Genomic DNA, 24,212 nt, shown 5'->3' with positions numbered 1-24,212 from the left:
CCCATGTGCAGTTGCAAACCGTAGTCTGGCTTTTTTATGGCTGTTTTGGAGCAGTGGCTTCTTCCTTGCTGAGCGGCCTTTCAGGTTGTGTCGCTATAGGACTCGTTTTACTGTTGATATAGATACTTTTGTACCTGTTGCCTCCAGCATCTTCACAAGGTCCTTTGCTGTTGTTCTGGGATTGATTTGCACTTTTCGCACCAATGTATGTTCATCTCTGGGAGACAGAACGCGTCTCCTTCTAGAGCGGTATGACAGCTGTGTGGTCCCATGGTGTTTATACTTGCGTACTATTGTTTGTACAGATGAACGTGGTACCTTCAGGCGTTTGGAAAATTGCTCCCAAGGATGAACCAGACTTGTGGATGTCTACAATTTATTTTCTGAGGTCTTTGCTGACTTCTTTTGATTTTCCCATGATGTCAAGCGAAGAGGCACTGAGATTGAAGGTAGGCCTTGAAATACATCTACAGGTACACCGCCAATTGACTCAAATGATGTCATTTCGCCTATCAGAAGCTTCTAAAGCCATGACATCATTTTCTGGAATTTCCCAAGCTGTTTAAAGGCGCAGTCAACTCAGTGTATGTAAACTTCTGACCCACTGGAATTGTGATACGGTGAATTATTAGTGAAATAATCTGTCTGTAAACAATTGTTGGAAAAATTACTTGTTTCGTGCACAAAGTAGATGTTGTAACTGACTTGCCAAAACTATAGTTTGTTAACAAGAAATTTGTGGAGTGGTTGAAAAACGAGTTTTAATGACTCCAACCGAAGTGTATGTGAACTTCTCACTTTAACAGTAGATGGTCATCATAGAAGGAGTCCTGAGCCAAAGGGGCCAACACACGTCTGGAATAGATGCCCAGAAGTAGATGGTCATCGTAGAAGGAGTCCTGAGCCAAAGGGGCCAACGCACGTCTGGAGTAGACGCCCAGAAATAGATGGTCATCGTAGAAGGAGTCCTGAGCCAAAGGGGCCACCGCACGTCTGGAGTAGACGCCCAGAAGTAGATGGTCATCGTAGAAGGAGTCCTGAGCCAAAGGGGCCACCGCACGTCTGGAGTAGACGCCCAGAAGTAGATGGTCATCGTAGAAGGAGTCCTGAGCCAAAGGGGCCAACGCACCTCTGGAGTAGACGCCCAGAAATAGATGGTCATCGTAGAAGGAGTCCTGAGCCAAAGGGGCCAACGCACGTCTGGAGTAGACTCCCAGAAGTAGATGGTCATCGTAGAAGGAGTCCTGAGCCAAAGGGGCCAACGCACGTCTGGAGTAGACTCCCAGAAGTAGATGGTCATCGTAGAAGGAGTCCTGAGCCAAAGGGGCAACGCACGTCTGGAGTAGACGCCCAGAAGTAGATGGTCATCGTAGAAGGAGTCCTGAGCCAAAGGGGCCAACGCACGTCTGGAGTAGACGCCCAGAAGTAGATGGTCATCGTAGAAGGAGTCCTGAGCCAAAGGGGCCACCGCACGTCTGGAGTAGACGCCCAGAAGTAGATGGTCATCGTAGAAGGAGTCCTGAGCCAAAGGGGCCAACGCACGTCTGGAGTAGACGCCCAGAAGTAGATGGTCATCGTAGAAGGAGTCCTGAGCCAAAGGGGCCAACGCACGTCTGGAGTAGACGCCCAGAAGTAGATGGTCATCGTAGAAGGAGTCCTGAGCCAAAGGGGCCAACGCACGTCTGGAGTAGACGCCCAGAAATAGATGGTCATCGTAGAAGGAGTCCTGAGCCAAAGGGGCCAACGCACGTCTGGAGTAGACGCCCAGAAATAGATGGTCATCGTGGAAAGAGAGCCCTACTGGGTCCTCACAGCAATGAGGACAATTTGTTCTTATCTAGAGCAGAAATGGTTGCTAATCTAACATCTGGACAAAAAGAGTGTTCGGTGTGTGGGTTGGGGCCAGTTAAGTTAGGAACAGGTTTACCGCTTGTGGGAGTTCCCACAGGGGGTAAATCTGACTATGCATATGGATTTACCATTCTTAGTAGAGATGCCACGTAATCCTGACCCCATGACATTCTCTGCATGACACAACCACACAGGCCCACCGTTGTTTGCGAGGCCAGATAATACTTTACTCCCACACATTTCAGTAGCAGCAGTGATGACAGCCCCTTGGTGTATTAGAGGAGAACAGAGGAAATCATTTGGGTGAACTAGAATGTAATTGTACAATGTATTACAATTGATCCAATACTTGTAAGTTAACTGTTAACAAGGCCGACACTGAGGAACCTGGTAATGTTACTTATGGTATTTCAGTCATCAGTGTTATTGTCCTTTTAAGAGGAGCCTTGAATGTAATTGGGTTATTAACATGCTGTAAGGCGATCTGTGCCTCTCTGGCTAATAATGTTTCAGCAGCTATCATGTTTTCTGCTTAGTTTGCCTAAATGTGTTATTAACATGCTATAAGGCCTCTCTGGATGATAAGGTTTCAGCAGCTATCATGTTTTCTGCTCCTCCAGACAATGGTGAGACTGATGAGCTCCCATTTTCCCCTGCATACGGATGAGCTCCCATTTCCCCCTGTAGATATGGACGAGCTCCCATTTCCCCCGTTGATATGGACGAGCTCCCATTTCCCCCTATAGATATGGATGAGCTCCCATTTCCTCCTGTAGATACGGATGAGCTCCCATTTCCCCCTGTAGATATGGATGAGCTCCCATTTCCCCCTGTAGATATGGACGAGCTCCCATTTCCCTCTGTAGATATGGACGAGCTCCCATTTCCCTCTGTAGATATGGACGAGCTCCCATTTCCCCCTGTAGACATGGATGAAGAGTAACAATTGAAGGTTGTTTTCATTTTAACAAGTTGAAGGTAATGTCATCTAAACCAATAATCTCTTTCCATAAAGTGGACCACTGAGCTGCTAAACCAGCACCAACTTTTTGAAGGTCTTAGCAGATTTGTTAAACAACAAGGTTTTACATTTTGACTAAGTTGATGTCCCATGGACAGTTAGTGCAGAACAAAGGTCAATCCAACCCGATTGTGGTAAGAACTATGGAAACAATTGAGAGATTTATTTACCCCTGAATCTACAGATCCCTTGTGCATGCGTGTGTATTTTTGAAGGACTCACTCCTGTTGATTATAACCTTTGATTGTAGATTTTAGCTTCATTATGATGATTCTGAATGAAATTAGATTCATTCCTATTAATGGAAGCTGAACCTTCATTATGATGATTCTAAATGAAATTAGATTAATTATTATCACACAAGTGATAAGAGGATGGAATGTGAAGGAAATATTCTTATATGAAGAGACAGCTTTGAAAACGTTCATCTTGTCTTTGGTGTCATAAACAATCCTTGGTTCCTGCCTGTACTTGGTAAAGATATGAAGGGAGGCCGTCAGAACATCCCAGAATATGTTCTTTAAGTTGAGATAGAATACGAGCCAGTCACATGTAGGAACCAATCCAATGAATCATGTTTATGTAGGTTTTAATGTTGCCGTATATAAGGAACACCCTTTTAGAGCTCCCTTCAGACCCGTACTTTATGCATCTCAGTTTGACTGTGACCTTTCCAGCTTGCTGTTAATAAACAACGATTCATTTCAGATTGACTGTGACCTCTCCAGCTTGCTGACAATAAAGAGTGATTCATTTCATTTTGACTTCGAGTGTCCCTGTGTTGATTTTCCATGACACTAGTTTCAACCTATCAGTGCCACTGACTGGCTAGCTAGCTAGCTAGTGGTTAGCACTAGTTAACGTTAGCTATCATATTAGTTGTCTACTAGTTGTCTCTTCTTCCTGACTGAGCCAGGTGTCTGCTAGTTGTCTCTTCTTCCTGACTGAGCCAGTTGTCTGCTAGTTGTCTCTTCCTGACTCAGGTATACAAGGCTTGGGTGGAAGGAAAGCAACATGAAAATGGAATTATGGCAATTCATATTATTGTTCCAAAATTAATTATTGTTAACTTACATATCTCAAGGCCAAGCAAGAAGTCTTGACCTCGCGCACATTTTTCTGTCCTCAGTTTGATTGAAAGCAACAATCTGTATTATTTCCTGTTAACCTATTGCTTCTAGAAAGAGAGAAGAAACACCATGTGACTGATGGCTTCTAGAAAGAGAGAAGGAACACCACATGATCAAGATCGGCTTCCTATTTCACAACAAAGCCTCCTTCACTCATGCTGCCAAACATACCCTCATAAAACTGACTATCCTACCAATCCTTGACTTCGGCGACGTCATTTACAAAATAGCCTCCAACACTCTACTCAGCAAACTGGATGTAGTCTACCACAGTGCCGTCCGTTTTGTCACCAAAGCCCCATATACTACCAACCACTGCGACCTGTATGCTCTCGTTGGCTGGCCCACTACATATTAGTCGCCAAACCCACTGGCTCCAGGTCATCTATAAGTCTTTACTAGGTAAAGCCCCGCCTTATCTCAGCTCACTGGTCACTATAGCAACACCCACCCCTAACACGCGCTCCAGCAGGTATATTTCACTGGTCATCTCCCAAGCTCATCTTGCTCTTTTGCACCCCAGTATCTCCACTTGCACATCATCATCTGCACATCTATCACTCCAGTGTTAATGCTAAATTGTAATTATTTCACCTCTGTCCTATTTATTGCCTTACCCCCCTACTTTTCTACATTTGCACGCACTGTAGATAGATTTTTATTTTGTGTTATTGACTGTACGTTTGTGTTATTGACTGTACGTCTAATGGGCGCTAGTCTTATGAGCCCTAGTCATATGAGCCCCAGTCTAATGGGCGCTAGTCATTAGAGCCCTAGTCTAATGGGCCCTAGTCTTATGAGCCCGTCTAATGGGCCCTAGTCTTATGGGCCTAGTTTACAGGACTCTGGGCATACGTAGTTCACTATAAAGGGAATAGGGGTTAATTTGTGACACTTCCCTGATGTATAGTAGGTTCTCATCATGTTCATATGAACTGATCTGAAGTCAGGCTAACTGAATGGTGTCTAGTGGAAGTTACTGTAAACTTTTTTTAAATTAAAATGTTTTTTCCCCTTTAAACTTTGACTGTTGTCTTTTCATTTATAGTTTGGTGAATAAAACAGGTCTGTTTATCAGAATCCCACAGTTCTTGTGTTTATTGACTTTGACACATTTTTCAGATGTTAAATGGTTTATTTTCTAAACTCATAGCTGGTTTTACAGGTGTTATCTTATGTTCAGAACCTTTTCATCAGGCATTCATTGGAGTTGAACACTTCTCTCATTAATGCAAAATCAAAGTTTTGTCAAACACCATATGTACATTCAGTTTAGTCACCAATCCATAATGATAAACTCCCTGGTTAGTCATTCAGTTTAGTCACCAATCCATAATGATAAACTCCCTGGTTAGTCATTCAGTTTAGTCACCAATCCATAATGATAAACTCCCTGGTTAGTCATTCAGTTTAGTCACCAATCCATAATGATAAACTCCCTGGTTAGTCATTCAGTTTAGTCACCAATCCATAACTATGTAGTTGGCTCAGTTGGTAGAGCATGGTGTTTGCAACGCCAGGGTTGTGGGTTCAATTCCCACAGGGGACCAGTTCAGAGAAAAACATTTACGCATTCACTACTGTAAGTCGCTCTAGATAAGAGTGTCTGCTAAATGACTAAAATGTAATAATGATAGGCTCAGTGGTTAGTCATTCTGACATTTAGGGCACCGATCAAACAACCTAAATAATGGTGTAGATTACAACATATCAGGCTATTTGAGGCGTAGATTACATCATATCAGGCTATTTGAGGCGTAGATTACATCATATCAGGCTATTTGAGGCGTAGATTACAACATATCAGGCTAATCGAGGTGTAAATTACTACTGCTGAGGAAATTCTAATCAAAAGGAAGAGGCTGCAGATTCTTCAAACAAGTTTTATTATAAGAATTGCAATTCTGGAGTGGTTAACAATCACTCAATGGTGCAGAGTTAAGAGCCCCTGAACAGAGTTGGGTGTCAGTTTTATAAAAAGGTACAACCTCTGTCTACGTAGCAGTCAGCAGAAGTGTGAAAGCATAAAAGGGTATATTGTCCACTCAAGCAGGAACAACAAGATTAGCTCAGATCAGGTGTAGTTTCTGTCTCCAGGTCATATTGCTGTTGCTATACAAAAGTAATCTTTCAGTTCTCCTCCACACAGCTGCACCCTCAGTGTATGGAAGACAGGATGTAGCCTTATCACAAGGTTACACCCAATCGGCTGTTGGCTTTAAACCCAGAGGCCTAACTCAGGCCAACAGACACAGTGGAAAATAACTGATCAAACTATTCAATGCATAAGCAGTATAGAACATAATCTTGTAATTTTCCACCATACAACATATCAGGTTTATCAAGGTGTAGACTAGAGCAAACATTTGAATCTAAAAAGGCTGCATGAGATTATCCAATGGCAACATCAGTGATGGGTATTACAGCAGGTTTCTGATTTGACAGCTCCAATGAAGTTACACCTCAGGCATCACCTGAATAAAAACAATGAAACGACTATGCAGTTGTCGGTTATGGTGGATTAAGGCAGAAAAGATTGAATACAGCCCTAAATTACACTCCAGAGTTTTAGCTTGTAAACATGACTGGATGGGATTCCTACTCCTCCATGCAGTCAATGTCCATTTTCATAATAGGTACCGCTCTGACACAGTTCCACCTCAGACAACGTCACCACACCAGCTATGCAGGTGTCGGCTAGCGCCAAATCTCATTGAATTGAGCCCACAATCCAAATGCTAAAAATTAAAAGATACACATTTCAAAAGCGTTCATTTTGAAGTGCTGAGAAGAATAGTCGATGGTAAATATCATGTTCCATACAGTGTTTGACTGGAACTTTACTGCACCATTTACTTCTGCATCCAAATGTTTATAATTTGTATCCAATGGCAAGTTGTGAGTATGTTGAGAACTGTGTCCCTCCTCAGGGCTTGATTCAATCAGACCCGTGTTAGACAACATCTGCATAGCGATTGCTTTGGCGGTGTTGGAGGTGGAACTGCATTAGAGTTGTCAAATCCACAAGAGGCTCCTGGCATTATAACTAAAGTGGACAGTGCCATTGGCTGCACAGAGTCAATCCCATGAGGCCGTGTATCAAATTTCAAACAATGTTATTGGCTACACCTTGATAGAAATACTCATTTTGTTAAATGATTTTCCATTAGAGCGTAATTATTTATATATAGCCTACACTTTCTCATTCAGAACTTCAAATGCGGGTGTGGCTTTGTGACAATGATGCAAGTTCAAATCACATTTATTTATAACGTTTAGATAAACGTTTTGGCCGAAATTAAAAACTACCGGTTTTGGTTAAATCCACAAAACCGAGTGAAAACCTCCGTATTTTAAAGTATTGTTGTTTCAGGTATGGGCATTGTCAGGGACAACCTACAAGCGTTCACATTTCACAGTTGTTAGCGTGTGTCCTTAATGCTCATTCAATAATTGTCTCTATAGGTGTTCAATCAATTACAAATGACTAATTAAAATATTTATCAGTCTGTTGTCTTGTGCAGAGCCATTAGGCCTCGCTCCTGTATGTGTTCTATGGTGTATAATCAGTTCACTTGAGGTGGTAAAGCATTTCCCAGTTAGAGAGCAGTGGTAAGGTTTCTCACAGGTGTGTATTCTCTTGTGTGAAGCCAGGGTTCCCTTGTGTGAATCTCTTCCCACATTCATCACAGCTGAAAAGTTACACTGTGTGTGTCAACTGATGTGATTGCAGACGGATCCTTTTACTGAAATGCTTGTCACACTGATCACAGGTGTGAGGTTTCTCTCCAGTGTGAATCCTCCTGTGGTACCTCAACCCACCTGCCTGCGTGAATCTCTTCCCACAGTCGGTGCAGTCAAATAGTTCTCTCCCGTGTGTGTCATCTGGTGGTACTTCAGATGCTGTGGGGAGCTGAAGCTGTGCTCACAGAGGGTGCAGTGGTAGGGTGTCCCACTGTGTTTGCGCTGAACGTGGCATCTCAGGTCCATTGAACACTTGAAGCTCTTGCCGCACTCGGAGCAGTAGAGAGGTTTCTCTCCTGTGGGTCTCTGCTGGTGTCCAGTCAGTTGACCCTTAGTGGTGAACCTCATCTTATAGTCAGAAGAGTGAGGACGTTGTTCTCCTATGTGTCAGCTGGTGTTTAAACAGGTGACCATTATCGGTGTAACTAGTCACACTGAGCAGCTGTATGGCCTCTGTCCTGTGTGGATTCTTGTGATATTTTAAGGAGCCGGATCAAGAAAAACTGAGTCCACACTCATGCAGCACTAATGCTTCTTTTTGGAGTGAGTTCGCAAGTCACCTGATGTGACAAAACTCTTCCCACACTGATCACAGTGGTGCGGCTTCTTTCCTGTGTGCCTTCTCTTGTGAACTTTCAAGGCGCTGGCCTGGGAAAAACTCTTCCCACGGTCAGGGAAAGGGCATTGGTTTGGCCTCTCTCCTGTGTGTCTTCGCTGGTGAATTTGCAAGGTTGCCATTGTGGCAAAGTTATCACAATCTGAGCAAGATTACGGGTTCTCTCCCTTGTGAAGACGCTCGTGTTGTTTGAGAGATTGTTGCCGAAGGAAGCTCTTGTCACAGTGGGAGCAGTGGTAAGGCTTCTCTCCAGTGTGTATAAGTTGGTGTTTCTTTAATGCGCCTGGCGTTGTGCAGCTCGACTCACACTGAGAGCAGTGGTACATCTTCTCTGAATGTGTAAACTTGTGCTTCTTTAAAGAGTCAAGTCTTGAAAAGCTCTTCTTGCAGTCAGAGCAGTGATAAGGTTTCTCTCCTGTGTGTATTTTTCGGTGTGTCCCAAGACTGGCTCTATGTGCAAACTTCTGCCCACATTCAGAGCACTCGTACGGTTTCTCTCCAGTGTGAATTCGCATGTGTCCTTCCAGTGCCCTGGCAGAAGAGAGACTAGCGCCACATTGGGAGCAGCAATGAGGTTTATCTTCTGTGTGTCTGACCTCATGTTCTTTCAGAGATCTATCGTTACTGAAACTCAGCTCGCACTTAGAGCAGTGGTATGGCTTTTCTCCTGTGTGAATTTGCATATGATTTTTCAGGTGATCCGACCGTCCAAAACTCCTCTGGCAAACATTGCAGCTGTGTGGCTTCTCTCCTGTGTGAATTCTCTGGTGTTTGTACAGGGCTGAATTAGTGGCAAAGCTCAACTTACAGTGGGAACAGTGGAATGGTTTCTGTCCAGTGTGTGTTCGCTTATGCTGCTCTAGAGAATGAGATGATCCTAGCTTCTTGCCACACTGTTGGCATTGGTAGCCTTTCTCTCCAGTGTGCACTTTGTTATGTTGCAAGAGTCCACTCTTAACAGCAAACCTCTTCCCACACTCAGTACATTGGTGGGGCTTCTCTCCAGTATGTCTTAGCTGGTGACATCTTAAAGAAGACAAAAATCTGAAGCTTTTCTCACAGTCAGTGCATTGGTAAGGTTTCTCCCCTGTGTGAATCCTCTGATGTATTCTGAGTAACTTAGCTGAGGAAAAGCTTCCCCCGCACTGCTCACAGTGGTGAGGCTTTTCTCCTGTGTGTATTCGTTTGTGTTCAGACAGTGCCGAGGCTTCTGTGAAATTCTTCCCACACTCAGAGCAGTGGAACGGTCTCTCTCCACTGTGAATCCGCCGGTGAGCTTTTAAGCTTTGTGATGTAAAAAATCTCTTCCCGCAGTCAGAGCAACAGTGTGGTTTTTCGCGGGTGTGTTTTATTCTCTCATGTATGCGTAAACCACTGGAGTATGTAAATCTCTGCCCACATTCTGAGCACTGGTACGGTTTTTCTCCAGTGTGAATCCGCATGTGTCCTTCCAGTGCACTGGCAGTGGAGAGGCTAGCTCCACACTGGGAGCAGCAGTGAGGTTTCTCTCCAGTATGAATTCTCTGGTGTCCTCTAAGGTTTACTTTAGAGGTGTAACTCTTCCCACAGTCAGTGCAGCAGTGAGATTTCTTCCTTGTGGGTCTCTGCTGTTGTTTCTTGAGGTGTTCTGATCTTGAGAGACTTTTCTCTGCCTCGTCAGCATCATGATGTTTTGCCTCCCCAGATGACAAGCCCCATCTGAGAGAGTGACGGTTAGGAATGTCCCCTGTGAAGCAAAGACAGGGCGTTATGGTTCCTTCATATCAAAGCCAGATTTAGGCCCAGCTTTTCACACTCTTGTAACCGAATTTAAGCATTCAAATCTTCAATGTAAAATCGTATTAAATCTTCAAATTGTCAATGTATCCAAGGGTGTAGGAGTGCTTGTAATGATACATCTAGAATCGGCTTCCAACGTCGCAAAAAACATACCCTCGTAAAACTGACTATCCTACCGATCCTCGACTTCAGCGATGTCATTTACAAAATAGCTTCCAATACTCAGCAAACTAGATGCAGTCTATCACAGTACCATCCGTTTTGTCACCAAAGCCCCTTATACCACCCACCACTGCGACCTGTATGCTCTAGTCGGCTGGCCCTCGCTACATATTCGATGCCAGACCCACTGGCTCCAGGTCATCGATAAGTCTACGCTAGGTAAAGCTCCGCCTTAGCTCACTGATCACCATAGCAACAAGCACCCATAGTACGCGCTCCAGCAGGTATATGGCACTGGTCATCCCTAAAGCCAATACCTACTTTGGCTGCCTTTCCTTCCAGTTCTCTGCTGCCAATGACTGGAACAAAGTGCAAAAATCGCTGAAGCCGGAGACTTATATTTCCCTCACTAACTTTAAACATCAGCTATCTGAGCAGCTAACCGATCGCTGCAGCTGTACATAGTCCATCTGTAAATAGCCCACCCAATCTACCTACCTCATCGCCATATTGTTTATATTTACTTTTCTGCTCTTTTCACACCAGTATTTCTACTTACACACCACCCTTTGCTCATCTACAGTGGGGGGGGGGGGGGGAAGTATTTGATCCCCTGCTGATTTTGTACGTTTGCCCACTGACAAAGAAAGGATCAGTCTATAATATTAATAGTAGGTTTATTTGAACAGTGAGAGACAGAACAATAAAAATATCCAGAAAAACGCATGTCAAAAATGTTATAAAATGATTTGCATTTTAATGAGGGAAATAAGTATTTGACCCCCTCTCAATCAGAAAGATTTCTGTCTCCCAGGTGTCTTTTATACAGGTAATGAGCTGAGATTATGAGCACACTCTTAAAGGGAGTGCTCCTAACCGCAGCTTGTTACCTGTCCACAGAAGCAATCAATCAGATTCCAAACTCTCCACCATCGACAAGACCAAAGAGCTCTCCAAGGATGTCAGGGACAAGATTGTAGACCTACACAAGGCTGGAATGGCCTACAAGACCATCGCCAAGCAGCTTGGTGAGAAGGTGACAACATTTGGTGCAATTATTCGCAAATGGAAGAAACACAAAAAAACTGTCAATATCCCTCAGCCTGGGGCTCCATGCAAGATCTCACCTCGTGGAGTTGCAATGATCATGAGAACGGTGAGGAATCAGCCCAGAACTACACGGGAGGATCTTGTCATTGATCTCAAGGCAGCTGGGACCATAGTCACCAAGAAAACAATTGGTAACACACTACGCCGTGAAGGACTGAAATCCTGCAGCGCCCGCAAGGTCCCCTGCTCAAGAATACATATACAGGCCCGTCTGAAGTCTGCCAATGAATATCTGAATGACTCAGAGGACAACTGGTGAAAGTGTTGTGGTCAGATGAGACCAAAATGGAGCTCTTTGACATCAATTCAACTCGCCGTGTTTGGAGGAGGAGGAGGAATGCTGCCTATGACCCCAAGAACACCATCTCCACCGTCAAACATGGAGGTGGAAACATTATGCTTTGGGGGTGTTTTTCTGCTAAGGGGACAGGACAACTTCACCGCATCAAAGGGATGATGGACGGGGCCATGTACCGTCAAATCTTGGCTGAAAACCTCCTTCCCTCAGCCAGGGCATTGAAGATGGGTATTCCAGAATGACAATGACCCAAAACACACAGCCAAGGCAACAAAGGAGTGGCTCAAGAAGAAGCACATTAAGGTCCTGGAGTGGCCTAGCCAGTCTCCAGACCTTAATCCCATAGAAAATCTGTGGAGGGAGCTGAAGGTTCGAGTTGCCAAACGTCAGCCTCGAAACCTTAACAACTTGGAGAAGATCTGCAAAGAGGAGTGGGGCAAAATCTCTCCTGAGATGTGTGCAAACCTGGTGGCCAACTACAAGAAACGTCTGACCTCTGTGATTGCCAACAAGGGTTTTGCCACCAAGTACTAAGTCATGTTTTGCAGAGGGGTCAAATACTTATTTCCCTCATTAAAATGCAAATCATTTTATAACATTTTTGACATGCGTTTTTCTGGATTTTTTTGTTGTTATTCTGTCTATCACTGTTCAAATAAACCTACCATTAAATTTATAAACTGATCATTTCTTTGTAAGTGGGCAAACGTACAAAATCAGCAGGGGATCAAATACTTTCCCCCCCACTGTATCACTCCAGTGTTAATTTGCGAAATTGTAATTACTTCGCTACTATGGCCTATTTATTGCCTTACCTCCTCACGCCATTTGCACACTATATATAGACCTTCGTTTCTATTGTGTTATTGACTGTACACTTGTTTACTCCATGTGTAACTCTGTGTTGTTGTTTGTGTCGCACTACTTTGCTTTATCTTGGCCAGGTCGCAGTTGTAAATGAGAACTTGTTCTCAACTAGCCTACCTGATTAAATAAAGGTGAATTTATTTATTTATTTTTTAAATTCTACATCTTTAAAACAGATTGTATTGTGGTAATTAATGACATTCAGTGAGTGTCCCAAAATAAATGTATGTCAGAGCATAAACCCACTTAGCGCCGGTGTTTTCCTGCAGTCGACCAGCCGCACAGACAGCCTCTTCATACCCAGCAGTAAGGGGCTACCGGGAGAGGCACGACACGGGGACTCCAGGAGGGGTAGGGAGGAGGAGGGTTGGAGGGAGAGTGTTTCCTGTCAACCCAAAAAGAGAGTATGAGTGTTGTCATATTGGTACAAAACAATAATGATCTAAAATAAGTCTTCCAACTATTAAACCTTTGTCCAGAAAACAGTTCCTGATGTCCTATTATAGTCTAGTGTTGCATTATGGGAACTGTGTCTCCATGTATAGCTCTTACACACCGAGGACTTGAGAAGAGCACAATCAACAACCTCTGCATCATCATCATCATCATCATCATAGTTGCTTTGATAAGGTGTTAACCCATGTCAGTAATTTAAAATACTCAAATCATTCCAATCCCGTTTATAAAGGAAAATATTAAAGGACCCCTCCTCCAGAGGAAGTTGATGAGGTTAGCTGAAATATTAAAGGACCCCCACCTTCCTCTGTGTGCACAGCCAATAGTTTTTGGCACAGTCCACACTCCGCAATTTGTAAACAAACCAACAAGCCAGGAGGAGGACCCTTCACTCTCCTCCTCCCTCTTCTGCAACGGAATGGAATAATCAAGGATGAGTACAGAGTTTAGTGGTAATACTGCAGTAATACCAGCTAACCTACTCCATGGACCAATAAAGCCAGCCAGCCAGCCAGCCAGCCAGCCAGCCAGCCAGCTAACTATTCGCAACTGTGGATAATTGGTTCCAAAGCATAATAGTACTTGTAACTATGTTGGCTAGCTACCAGTGACCTGTTTTTCTGATTATCTGTAGGTTAGGTAGTTAGTAGCTAGCTACAGTGCTCCAAATGTAGCTAGCTTGTAACTAAAATAACAGCTGGAACGACCTAGCAGTAATGTTTACAAGTATCACCACTAGCTGGCTACTAAATGACCAACGAATTCATAAAGTATTCAGACTCCTTGACTTTTCCACATTTTGTTACATTACAGCCTTATTCTAAAATTCATGAAATTAAAATGTTTTCCTCATCTACACACTATACCCCATAATGACAAAGCAAAAACAGGTTTTTAGAAATGTTTGCAAAAGTATAAAAAAAGGTAAACAAATACCTTATTTAAATAAGTATACAGACCCTTATGAGACTCGAAATTGAGCTCAAGTGCATCCTGTTTCCATCGATCATCCCTGAGATGTTTCTACAACTTGATTAGAGTCCACTTGTGGTAAATTCAATTGACTGGACATGATTTGGAAAGACACACACCTGTCTATATAAAAAAAGTCCCACAGTTGACAGTGCATGTCAGAGCAAAAACCAAGCCACGAGGTCAAAGGAATTGTCCATAGAGTTCCGAGACAGGACAGGATTGTGTCAAGGCACAGATCTGGCGAAGGGTACCAAAGCATGTCTGCAGCATTGAAGGTCCCCAAGAACACAGTGGCCTCCATCATTCTTAAATGGAAGAAGTTTGTAACCACCTTGGCTGCTAAGCGTCACATCTGAAGGAAACCTGGTACAAATCCCTATGGTGAAGCATGGTGGTGGCAGCATCATGCTGTGGGGATGTTTTTCAGCGGCAGGGACTGGGAGACTAGTCAGGATCAAGAGAAAGATGAAACGGAGCAAAGGACAGAGAGATCCTTGATGAAAACCTACTCTAGAGTGCTCAGGACCAAATTGTTAACAGGTTTTTTTGAGAGAGAGAGGTTAACAGCTGCGCATTACAGGTTGCAAAATAGCTGGGAAGAGACTTTGATGTACTGATTCCATGGCAGTGTATGAACTGGTACAAAAAAAAAAACACTTGATTCAACACTTCCACTTTATTTAAATTCTTAAACAAAATTATTGCGACTAACAACGTTATATATATATATATAATTAAAATGTAGGCAAAAAGGCAAACTCGGCTCCTTCATTCATTAACCTCTCTCGGGCAGGTGGGATGCTATCGTCCACGGGTCACACGATTCAACAGCCAGTGAAAAATCAGAGCGCCAAATTCAAAAACCACAAAATGTCATAATTCAACGTTTCTCAAACATACGACTATTTTACACCATTTTAAAGACACGTCTCCTTAACCTGTTAGGGCTAGAGGGCAGTATTTACACGGCCGGATAAAAAACGTACCCGATTTAATCTGGTTACTACTCCTGCCCAGTAACTAGAATATGCATCTAATTATTGGCTTTGGATAGAAAACACCCTAAAGTTTCTAAAACTGTTTGAATGGTGTCTGTGAGTATAACAGAACCCATATGGCAGGCAAAAACCTGAGAAGATTCCTTACAGGAAGTGGCCTGTCTGACAAGTTTTTGTTCATCTTGGCTCTTTTTATTGAAGACTGAGGATCTTTGCTGTAACGTGACACTTCCTACGGCTCCCATAGGCACTCAGAACCCGGGAAAAAGCTGAATGATATCGAGGCAGCCCCAGGCTGAAACACATTATCGCGTTTGGAAAGTGGCCGATCAGAGGGCCGTCAGACTAAGGCTCGTGCACGAGGGGATCCCATGCTTTTACTTTCTCTCTCGTTGAATGTAAACAGGCTTTGCCGGTCGGAATATTATCGCTTTTTACGAGAAAAATGGCATAAAAATGTATTTTAAACAGCGGTCGACATGCTTCGAAGTACGGTAATGGAATATTTAGATTTTTTTTGTCACGAAATGCGCCGTGCTCGTAACCCTTATTTACCCTTTCGGATAGTGTCTTGAACGCACGAACAAAACGCCGCTATTTGGATATAACTATGGATTATTTGGGACCAAACCAACATTTGTTATTGAAGTAGAAGTCCTGGGAGTGCATTCTGACGAAGAACAGGAAAGGTAATAACATTTTTCTTATAGTAAATCTGACTTTGGTGAATGCTAAACTTGCTGGGTGTCTAAATAGCTAGCCCTGTGATGCCGGGCTATCTACTTAGAATATTGCAAAATGTGCTTTCACCGAAAAGCTATTTTAAAATCGGACATATCGAGTGCATAGAGGAGTTCTGTATCTATAATTCTTAAAATAATTGTTATGTTTTTTGTGAACGTTTATCGTGAGTAATTTAGTAAATTCACCGGAAGTGTTCGGTGGGAATGCTAGTCACATGCTAGTCACCTGCTAATGTGAATAGCTGGTTTTTGATATAAATATGAACTTGATTGAACAGACATGCATGTATTGTATAACATAATGTCCTAAGATTGTCATCTGATGAAGATCATCAAAGGTTAGTGCTGCATTTAGCTGTGGTTTGGGTTTATGTGACATTATATGCTAGCTTGAAAAATGGGTGTCTGATTATTTCTGGCTGGGTACTCTGCTGACATAATCTAATGTTTTGCTTTCGTTGTAAAGCCTTTTTGAAATCGGACAGTGTGGTTAGATTAACGAGAGTCTTGTCTTTAAAATGCTGTAAATTAGTCATATGTTTCAGAAATTGAAGTAATAGCATTTCTAAGGTATTTGAATAACGCGCCACGGGATTCAACTGGCTGTTGAGTAGGTGGGACTTCAATTTCTCAAACACATGACTATTTTACAGCATTTTAAAGACAAGACTCTCGTTAATCTAACCACACTGTCCGATTTCAAAAAGGCTTTACAACGAAAGCAAAACAGATTATTACGCAAGCGTCCCACCTAGCCCAGAGAGGTTAATGTAACCACATTGTCCGATTTCAAAATGGCTTTATGGCGAAAGCATAAAGTTAGATTATGTTAGGACAGTTCCAACACAAGAAAAAGCACACAGCCATTTTCCTAGCAAGGACTAGCGTCACAAAAACCAGAACACCAGCTAAAATTATGCACTAACCTTTGACAATCTTCATCAGATGACACTCCTAGGACATCATGTTACACAATACATGCATTTTTTGTTCGATAAAGTTCATATTTATATCCATAAACCCCATTTTACAATGGCGCGTGATGTTCAGAAAATATTTTGCCTCCAATACTGCCGGTGAATCAGCACAGCAATTTACAAAAATAATCATCATAAACGTTGATAAAATATTAAACTGTTATTCAAAAAACTATAGATGAATATCTCCTTTATGCAAACGCTGTGACCGATTTTAAAAAAGCTTCACGAGGAAAGCACTCTTTGTAATAATCTGAGTACTGCGCTCAGAAAAATACACTAGGCAATACAGATAGCCGCCATCTTGGAGTCATCTAAAATCATACATAGCATTAGAAATATTCACTTACCTTTGATGATCTTCATCAGAAGGCACATCCAGGAATCCCAGGTCCACAATAAATGTTGTTTTGTTCGATAAAGTCCATAATTTATGTCCAAATAGCTCCTTTTCGTTCAGCAAGCTACTCCAAGTGTAGGAAGCTAGCGGAAAATGTCACGACGAAAAGTAAAAAAAAGTTATATTTACGTTCGTTCAAACATGTCAAACGTTGTATAGCATCAATCTTTAGGGCCTTTTTCAATAAGAAAATATATAACATTCCAACCGGACGACTGCATTGTCTTGAAAAACATTTTGGAACACAGCTACCTCTCACGTGAACACGCGCCAATGAACGCCAGTACCTTCCTGAGTCAACAACTTCCAACTTCCTCTGTTCGCTCTCTGTTCATCATAGATGCCTCAAACAACTTTCTAAAGACTTGACATCTAGTGGAAGCCTTAGGAAGTGCAAAATGAACCCTAAGTCACTGTGTGTTCGATAGGCAATGACTTGAAAGGACTACAAGCACCAGAATTCTCACTTCCTGGTTAGATTTTTCTCAGGTTTTTACCTGCCATATGAGTTCTGTTTTACTCACAGACATCATTCAAAGAGTTTTAGAAACGTCAGAGTGTTTTCTATCCAAAATCTACTAATAATATGTATGTTCTAGTTCCTGGGCCCGAGTAGTAGGCTGTTTAATTTGGGTACGTTTTTCATTCAACCGTGAAAATACTGCCCCTTACCCTAGAGAAGTTAAATCAGATGGCTCAGTCAACACAAAACCCACTGATATTACCAAGTAGTTTGTCATATCAGTGGGTTTTGTGATGGAGGAGCTGGCAAAATTTGCAAACTTGGACATGATAGCAGCAAATTCTGAAACTACACAAAAATGAATAACTGACCAAATGATGAAAGCATTGCAATTTTAAATTCAGTAAAGTGAGTGTGGAAGAGGTGAAGCAAGAGGTGAAGCAATGACAAGCCACCTGGGTCTGAAAACTTGGATGGAAAATGAATGAGGATCATAGCGGATGATATGGCTAATAGGAGTGGCACTCTCTTCAATCTAAGCATAGAGGAAAGTGTTCACCCTCAGGCCTGGAGGGAAGTAAACGTCATTCCCATACCTGAGAATAGTAAAGCATCCATGACTGGCTCAAACAGCCGACCAATCAGCCTGCTACCAACCCTTACTAAACTCCTGAATTATTATTTTTTTGACCAGATACAATGCCATTTCACAGAAAACAAATTAACAACTGACTTTCAGCACGCTTACAGGGAGAGGCACTCAACATGTACAGCACTTACACAAGTGACTGATTGGCTGAAACAAATTGACGATAAGAAGCTTGTGGGAGCTGTTACATTAGGCTTCAGTGCAGCTTTTGCCATTATCAATCAATCTGCTACTGGGAAAAGGCTGTTATGGCATCCCTGCTATATTGTGGATCGAGAGTTCTGTCTAACAGAACACAGAGAGTGTTCTTTAATGGAAGCCTCCCCAACATAATCCAGGTAGAATTCAGAATTCCCCCCCCCCCAACATGATCCAGGTAGAATTCAGAATTCCCCCCCCCCCCAACATGATCCAGGTAGAATTCAGAATTCCCCCCCCAACATGATCCAGGTAGAATTCAGAATTCCCCCCCCCAACATGATCCAGGTAGAATTCAGAATTCCCCCCCCCAACATGATCCAGGTAGAATTCAGAATTCCCCCCCCCCCAACATGATCCAGGTAGAATTCAGAATCCCCCCCCCCAACATGATCCAGGTAGAATTCAGAATTCCCCCCCCCCAACATGATCCAGGTAGAATTCAGAATTCCCCCCCCCCCCCCCAACATGATCCAGGTAGAATTCAGAATTCCCCCCCCCCCCCCAACATGATCCAGGTAGAATTCAGAATTCCCCCCCCCCCCCCAACATGATCCAGGTAGAATTCAGAATTCCCCCCCCCCCCCCCCCAACATGATCCAGGTAGAATTCAGAATTCCCCCCCCCCCCCCAACATGATCCAGGTAGAATTCAGAATTCCCCCCCCCCCCCCCAACATGATCCAGGTAGAATTCAGAATTCCCCCCCCCCCCCCCAACATGATCCAGGTAGAATTCAGAATTCCCCCCCCCCCAACATGATCCAGGTAGAATTCAGAATTCCCCCCCCCCAACATGATCCAGGTAGAATTCAGAATTCCCCCCCCCCCAACATGATCCAGGTAGAATTCAGAATTCCCCCCCCCCCAACATGATCCAGGTAGAATTCAGAATTCCCCCCCCCAACATGATCCAGGTAGAATTCAGAATTCCCCCCCCCCAACATGATCCAGGTAGAATTCAGAATTCCCCTCCCCCCAACATGATCCAGGTAGAATTCAGAATTCCCCCCCCCCAACATGATCCAGGTAGAATTCAGAATCCCCCCCCCCAACATGATCCAGGTAGAATTCAGAATTCCCCCCCAACATGATCCAGGTAGAATTCAGAATTCCCCCCCCAACATGATCCAGGTAGAATTCAGAATTCCCCCCCCAACATGATCCAGGTAGAATTCAGAATTCCCCCCCCCAACATGATCCAGGTAGAATTCAGAATTCCCCCCCCCCAACATGATCCAGGTAGAATTCAGAATTCCCCCCCCCAACATGATCCAGGTAGAATTCAGAATTCCCCCCCCCAACATGATCCAGGTAGAATTCAGAATTCCCCCCCCCAACATGATCCAGGTAGAATTCAGAATTCCCCCCCCCAACATGATCCAGGTAGAATTCAGAATTCCCCAGGGCAGTTGTCTAGGCCCCTTAGTTTTTTCAGTCTTTACTAATGACCTGCCACTGGCTCTGAGTAAAACCTGTGTGTCTATGTACGCTGAGGACTCAACACTACATACGTCCGCTACCACAGCAAGAGAAATCACTGCTACACTTAAATATCTGCAGTCAGTTTTAAAATGGGTGGCAAATAATAAACTAAAACTAAATATTTTAAAAACTAAATGTAATGTATTTCAGACAAATCATTCACTTAACCTCAACCAATTATTGTAATGAATAATGTGTAACTTAATCATGTTGAGGAGACTAAACTGCTAGGAGTAACCCATGATTATAAACTGTTATGGTCAAAACATATTGATACAACAGTAGCTAAGATGGGGAGAAGTCTGTCCATAATAAAGCGCTGCTCTGTCTTCTTAAAAACACTATCAAGAAAGTAAGTCATACAGGCCCTAGTTTTGTTGCATCAGGACTGCTGTCCAGTCATGTGGTCAGGTGCCACAAAGGAACTTAGGAAAGTTACAATTGACTCAGAACAGAGCAGCACGGCTGGCCCTTAAATGTACACAGAGAGCTAACATTAATCATATGCATGTCAATCTCTCCTGGCTCAAAGTAGAGGAGAGATGCATCACTGCTTGTATTTGTGAGAGGTGTTGGCAAGCCGAATGCACCGAGCTGTCTGTTTGAACTACTGGCACACATCTCAGACACTCATGCATACCCCACAAGACATGTCACCAGAGGTCTCTTCACAGTCCCCAAGTCCAGAACAGATTATGTGAGGAGCACAGTACTACATAGAGGCATGAACTAACTCAGCAGTAAAACCAGATTTTAAAAACATTAAAAATACAACTTATGGAACAGCGGGGACTTGAAGAGACACACACATGACAACATACGCACTATATACACACACAAGTACACAGGGATTTATTTGGGTTGTAGATTTGTGTTAGTAGAGTAGCGGCCAGAGGGAACACACTTAATGTGTGGTGAAATCTGCTGTGAAATGTTTTGTAATGTTTTTATTGTTGTTAACGGCAGCAACTAATGGGGATCCATAATAAATACAAACCAGACTAATTATAGTATACTACAGTAGGTCTATCCATTCAGACTAATTATAATATACTACAGTAGGTCTATTCATTCAGACTAATTATGGTATACTACAGTAGGTCTATCCATTCAGACTAATTATAGTATACTACAGTAGGTCTATCCATTCAGACTAATTATAGTATACTACAGTAGGTCTATCCATTCAGACTAATTATAGTATACTACAGTAGGCCTATCCATTCAGACTCATTATAGTATACTACAGTAGGTCTACCCATTCAGACTAATTATAGTATACTACAGTAGGCCTATCCATTCAGACTAATTATAGTATGATACAGTAGAACTAACCAGACGAATTATAGTATACTACAGTAGGCCTATCTATTCAGACTAATTATAGTATGATACAGTAGAACTAACCAGACTAATTATAGTATACTACAGTAGGTCTATCCATTCAGACTAATTATAATATACTACAGTAGGTCTATCCATTGACTAATTATAGTATGCTACAGTAGGTCTATCCATTCAGACTCATTATAGTATACTACAGTAGGCCTACCAATTCAGACTAATTATAATATACTACAGTAGGCCTACCCATTCAGACTAATTATAGTATGATACAGTAGAACTAACCAGACGAATTATAGTATACTATAGTAGGCCTAACTAACCAGACTAATTATAGTTTACTACAGTAGGTCTATCCATTCAGACTAATTATAGTATACTACAGTAGACCTTTCCATTCAGACTAATTATAGTATACTACAGTAGGTCTATCCATTCAGACTCATTATAGTATACTACAGTAGGCCTACCCATTCAGACTAATTTTAATATACTACAGTAGGCCTACCCATTCAGACTAATTATAGTATGATACAGTAGAACTAACCAGACGAATTATAGTATACTATAGTAGGCCTAACTAACCAGACTAATTATAGTATACTACAGTAGGTCTACCCATTCAGACTAATTATAATATACTACAGTAGGCCTATCCATTCAGACTAATTATAGTATGATACAGTAGAACTAACCAGACGAATTTTAGTATACTACAGTAGGCCTAACTAACCAGACTAATTATAGTTTACTACAGTGGTCTATCCATTGACTAATTATAGTATGCTACAGTAGGCCTAACTAACCAGACTAATTATAGTTTACTACAATAGGTCTATCCATTCAGACTAATTATAGTATACTACAGTAGGCCTACCCATTCAGACTAATTATAGTATGATACAGTAGAACTAACCAGACTAATTATAATATACTACAGTGGTCTATCCATTGACTAATTATAGTATGCTACAGTAGGCCTAACTAACCAGACTAATTATAGTTTACTACAATAGGTCTATCCATTCAGACTAATTATAGTATACTACAGTAGGCCTACCCATTCAGACTAATTATAGTATACTACAGTAGGTTTATCCATTCAGACTAATTATAGTATACTACAGTAGAACTAACTAACCAGACTAATTATAGTATACTACAGTAGGCCTACCCATTCAGACTAATTATAGTATGATACAGTAGAACTAACCAGACTCATTATAGTATACTACAGTAGGTCTATCCATTCACACTAATTATAGTATGCTACAGTAGGCCTAACTAACCAGACTGTCCAACAAATATAAGAAGAAGCAATTCCTATGTCAAGTCGCGTTTACAACAATTATATAATTTTATTTAAATTTTATGAAGAGAAGAGAGACGAAAAACATTGATTCTGATATTCTGCCGACCAAATGAACTGTAGGCCGCAGCAAAACCTTGGATTTTCCTAAACGAGCTACCGACTGGAGAGCCTGGCATATGTCTGCTCCTGATACATGCACGGTTCTCCAGTCGGTAGCTCGTTCAGGAAAATCCAAGGCTTTGCTGAGGCCTACTTTAGCAGTCTTCCATTCAGCAATTCACGGCCATTATTACCAATCGGGAGAGCAACGAGATATTAAACTATGTAAACAATACTTAGTAACGCGATATCAAACAATAAATATAACTGTGCTCTAAATTAAATTGTTTCACAACCTGTCGGAGCTCTGTGAAACGTGTTACGTCGTTCGTGCCCGCAGACGTGTTTTTTATATATATTTTACATGTATCTAACTCACCTGATTCATTGCAGACACTCGTTTACGGCCGGTCGTTTGCAGAGTTCAGGCGAAGTGAACCAGATGAGATGTTTCTCCCTACTGTGTTGAATTGTAGATTAGGGAGGTAGCGTTATATTCTACTCTGTGACTGCGGGAGCAAAAGTCATGACTATGATTCCATTTCCATTATTAGCAGTATTTAGACTGTCCACTTTGAAGAGCTGAGACTGTCGTGGAAAATTGTCTTAAAAGTAACACTCTTACAAGAACTTGTAAATTCAATATAGACTTTAATACAAAGTAGCAAAGCCGAGCCGGTCCGCGGAACAACTGCCTTTCCCAGCCCCCGGCTCTGCTTTTATGCACATACAATACATAGGTCCATCCTTTATGTAAATGAAGTAAAGCCCCTTGTGCTTTCTGCCACCATTATCTTTCAACCCTATGGATAACGCCCATATCTGAGGATAACGCCCACATATGCTCTTATTTCTAACATAATGGTGGCCAAACTCTCCTCACGTGGATATAAAATAATGCATGCATTGCATGCTTACTCTTGGTTGTTTGTCCTGTTTTCCTTTCTCGTGTGTTTCTCTCTAAGTGCACCCGGGCCATATGTACTTAACTCGTTATCTTCTCTCATGCATTTTTCTAAGTGTACCCAGGCCGTGTGTACTTAACATAGGTTCATTCACCTGACTGCACTTTGCCAATGGCTCTGTAGTTAGGCTGCCTGGCCCTCACGTGGTCCCCAACGTCCTTGTTATCTTTACTTAAGGTTAGATATTAATCTCCTCTTCCCCTAGTTAATGTATCTATGTTTTTCCTTCCTTCAGCACGTCTTCCTTTCTCCCACAATATGGATAGATAATAATGGAGAAAGGTCAAGGGAAGCTATTTTCATATAGAGGGAGGGGACTCTATACGTTATGCAAAGACACAATCCTATAAAGGCAGGACTCTGTAATATGATAATTTAGTCGTTTTCATGGAAGGGTTCGGCTCTGTTACGTGTGTAATAGGGTCCTTCCATGGAAGGGCTCGGCTATGTTACGTTTGTAATAAAGTCTATATTGAATTCACAAGTTCTAGTAAGAGCGGTATATTTCTGAGTCAATATTCCACCACATGACTCTCTGCCTAAAGTCCCGAAAGAAAAGACAGACTCCGCCT

The 24,212-nt window shown here is 42.3% G+C and overlaps 1 protein-coding gene across 1 annotated transcript; it reads right to left on the bottom strand.

The window, feature by feature from the left end:
- Window positions 1-5,871: 5,871 nt before the first annotated feature.
- Window positions 5,872-23,389, bottom strand: LOC115181911 (zinc finger protein OZF-like). The gene is made up of 3 exons (XM_029743600.1): window positions 23,055-23,389; window positions 12,825-12,963; window positions 5,872-10,088 (listed from the first exon to the last, which is right to left on the bottom strand). The coding sequence occupies exons 1-3, from the start codon at window positions 23,061-23,063 to the stop codon at window positions 8,515-8,517; spliced, it is 1,722 nt and encodes a 573-aa protein (XP_029599460.1). The 5' UTR covers window positions 23,064-23,389; the 3' UTR covers window positions 5,872-8,514.
- Window positions 23,390-24,212: the final 823 nt, after the last annotated feature.

This window comes from Salmo trutta, unplaced genomic scaffold, assembly GCF_901001165.1.
Source record: "Salmo trutta unplaced genomic scaffold, fSalTru1.1, whole genome shotgun sequence".
In the NCBI taxonomy this organism is placed as follows: Eukaryota; Metazoa; Chordata; class Actinopteri; order Salmoniformes; family Salmonidae; genus Salmo; species Salmo trutta.
Note: the sequence above shows the minus strand (reverse complement) of the source record. Positions and strands in the feature narration are given on the sequence as shown.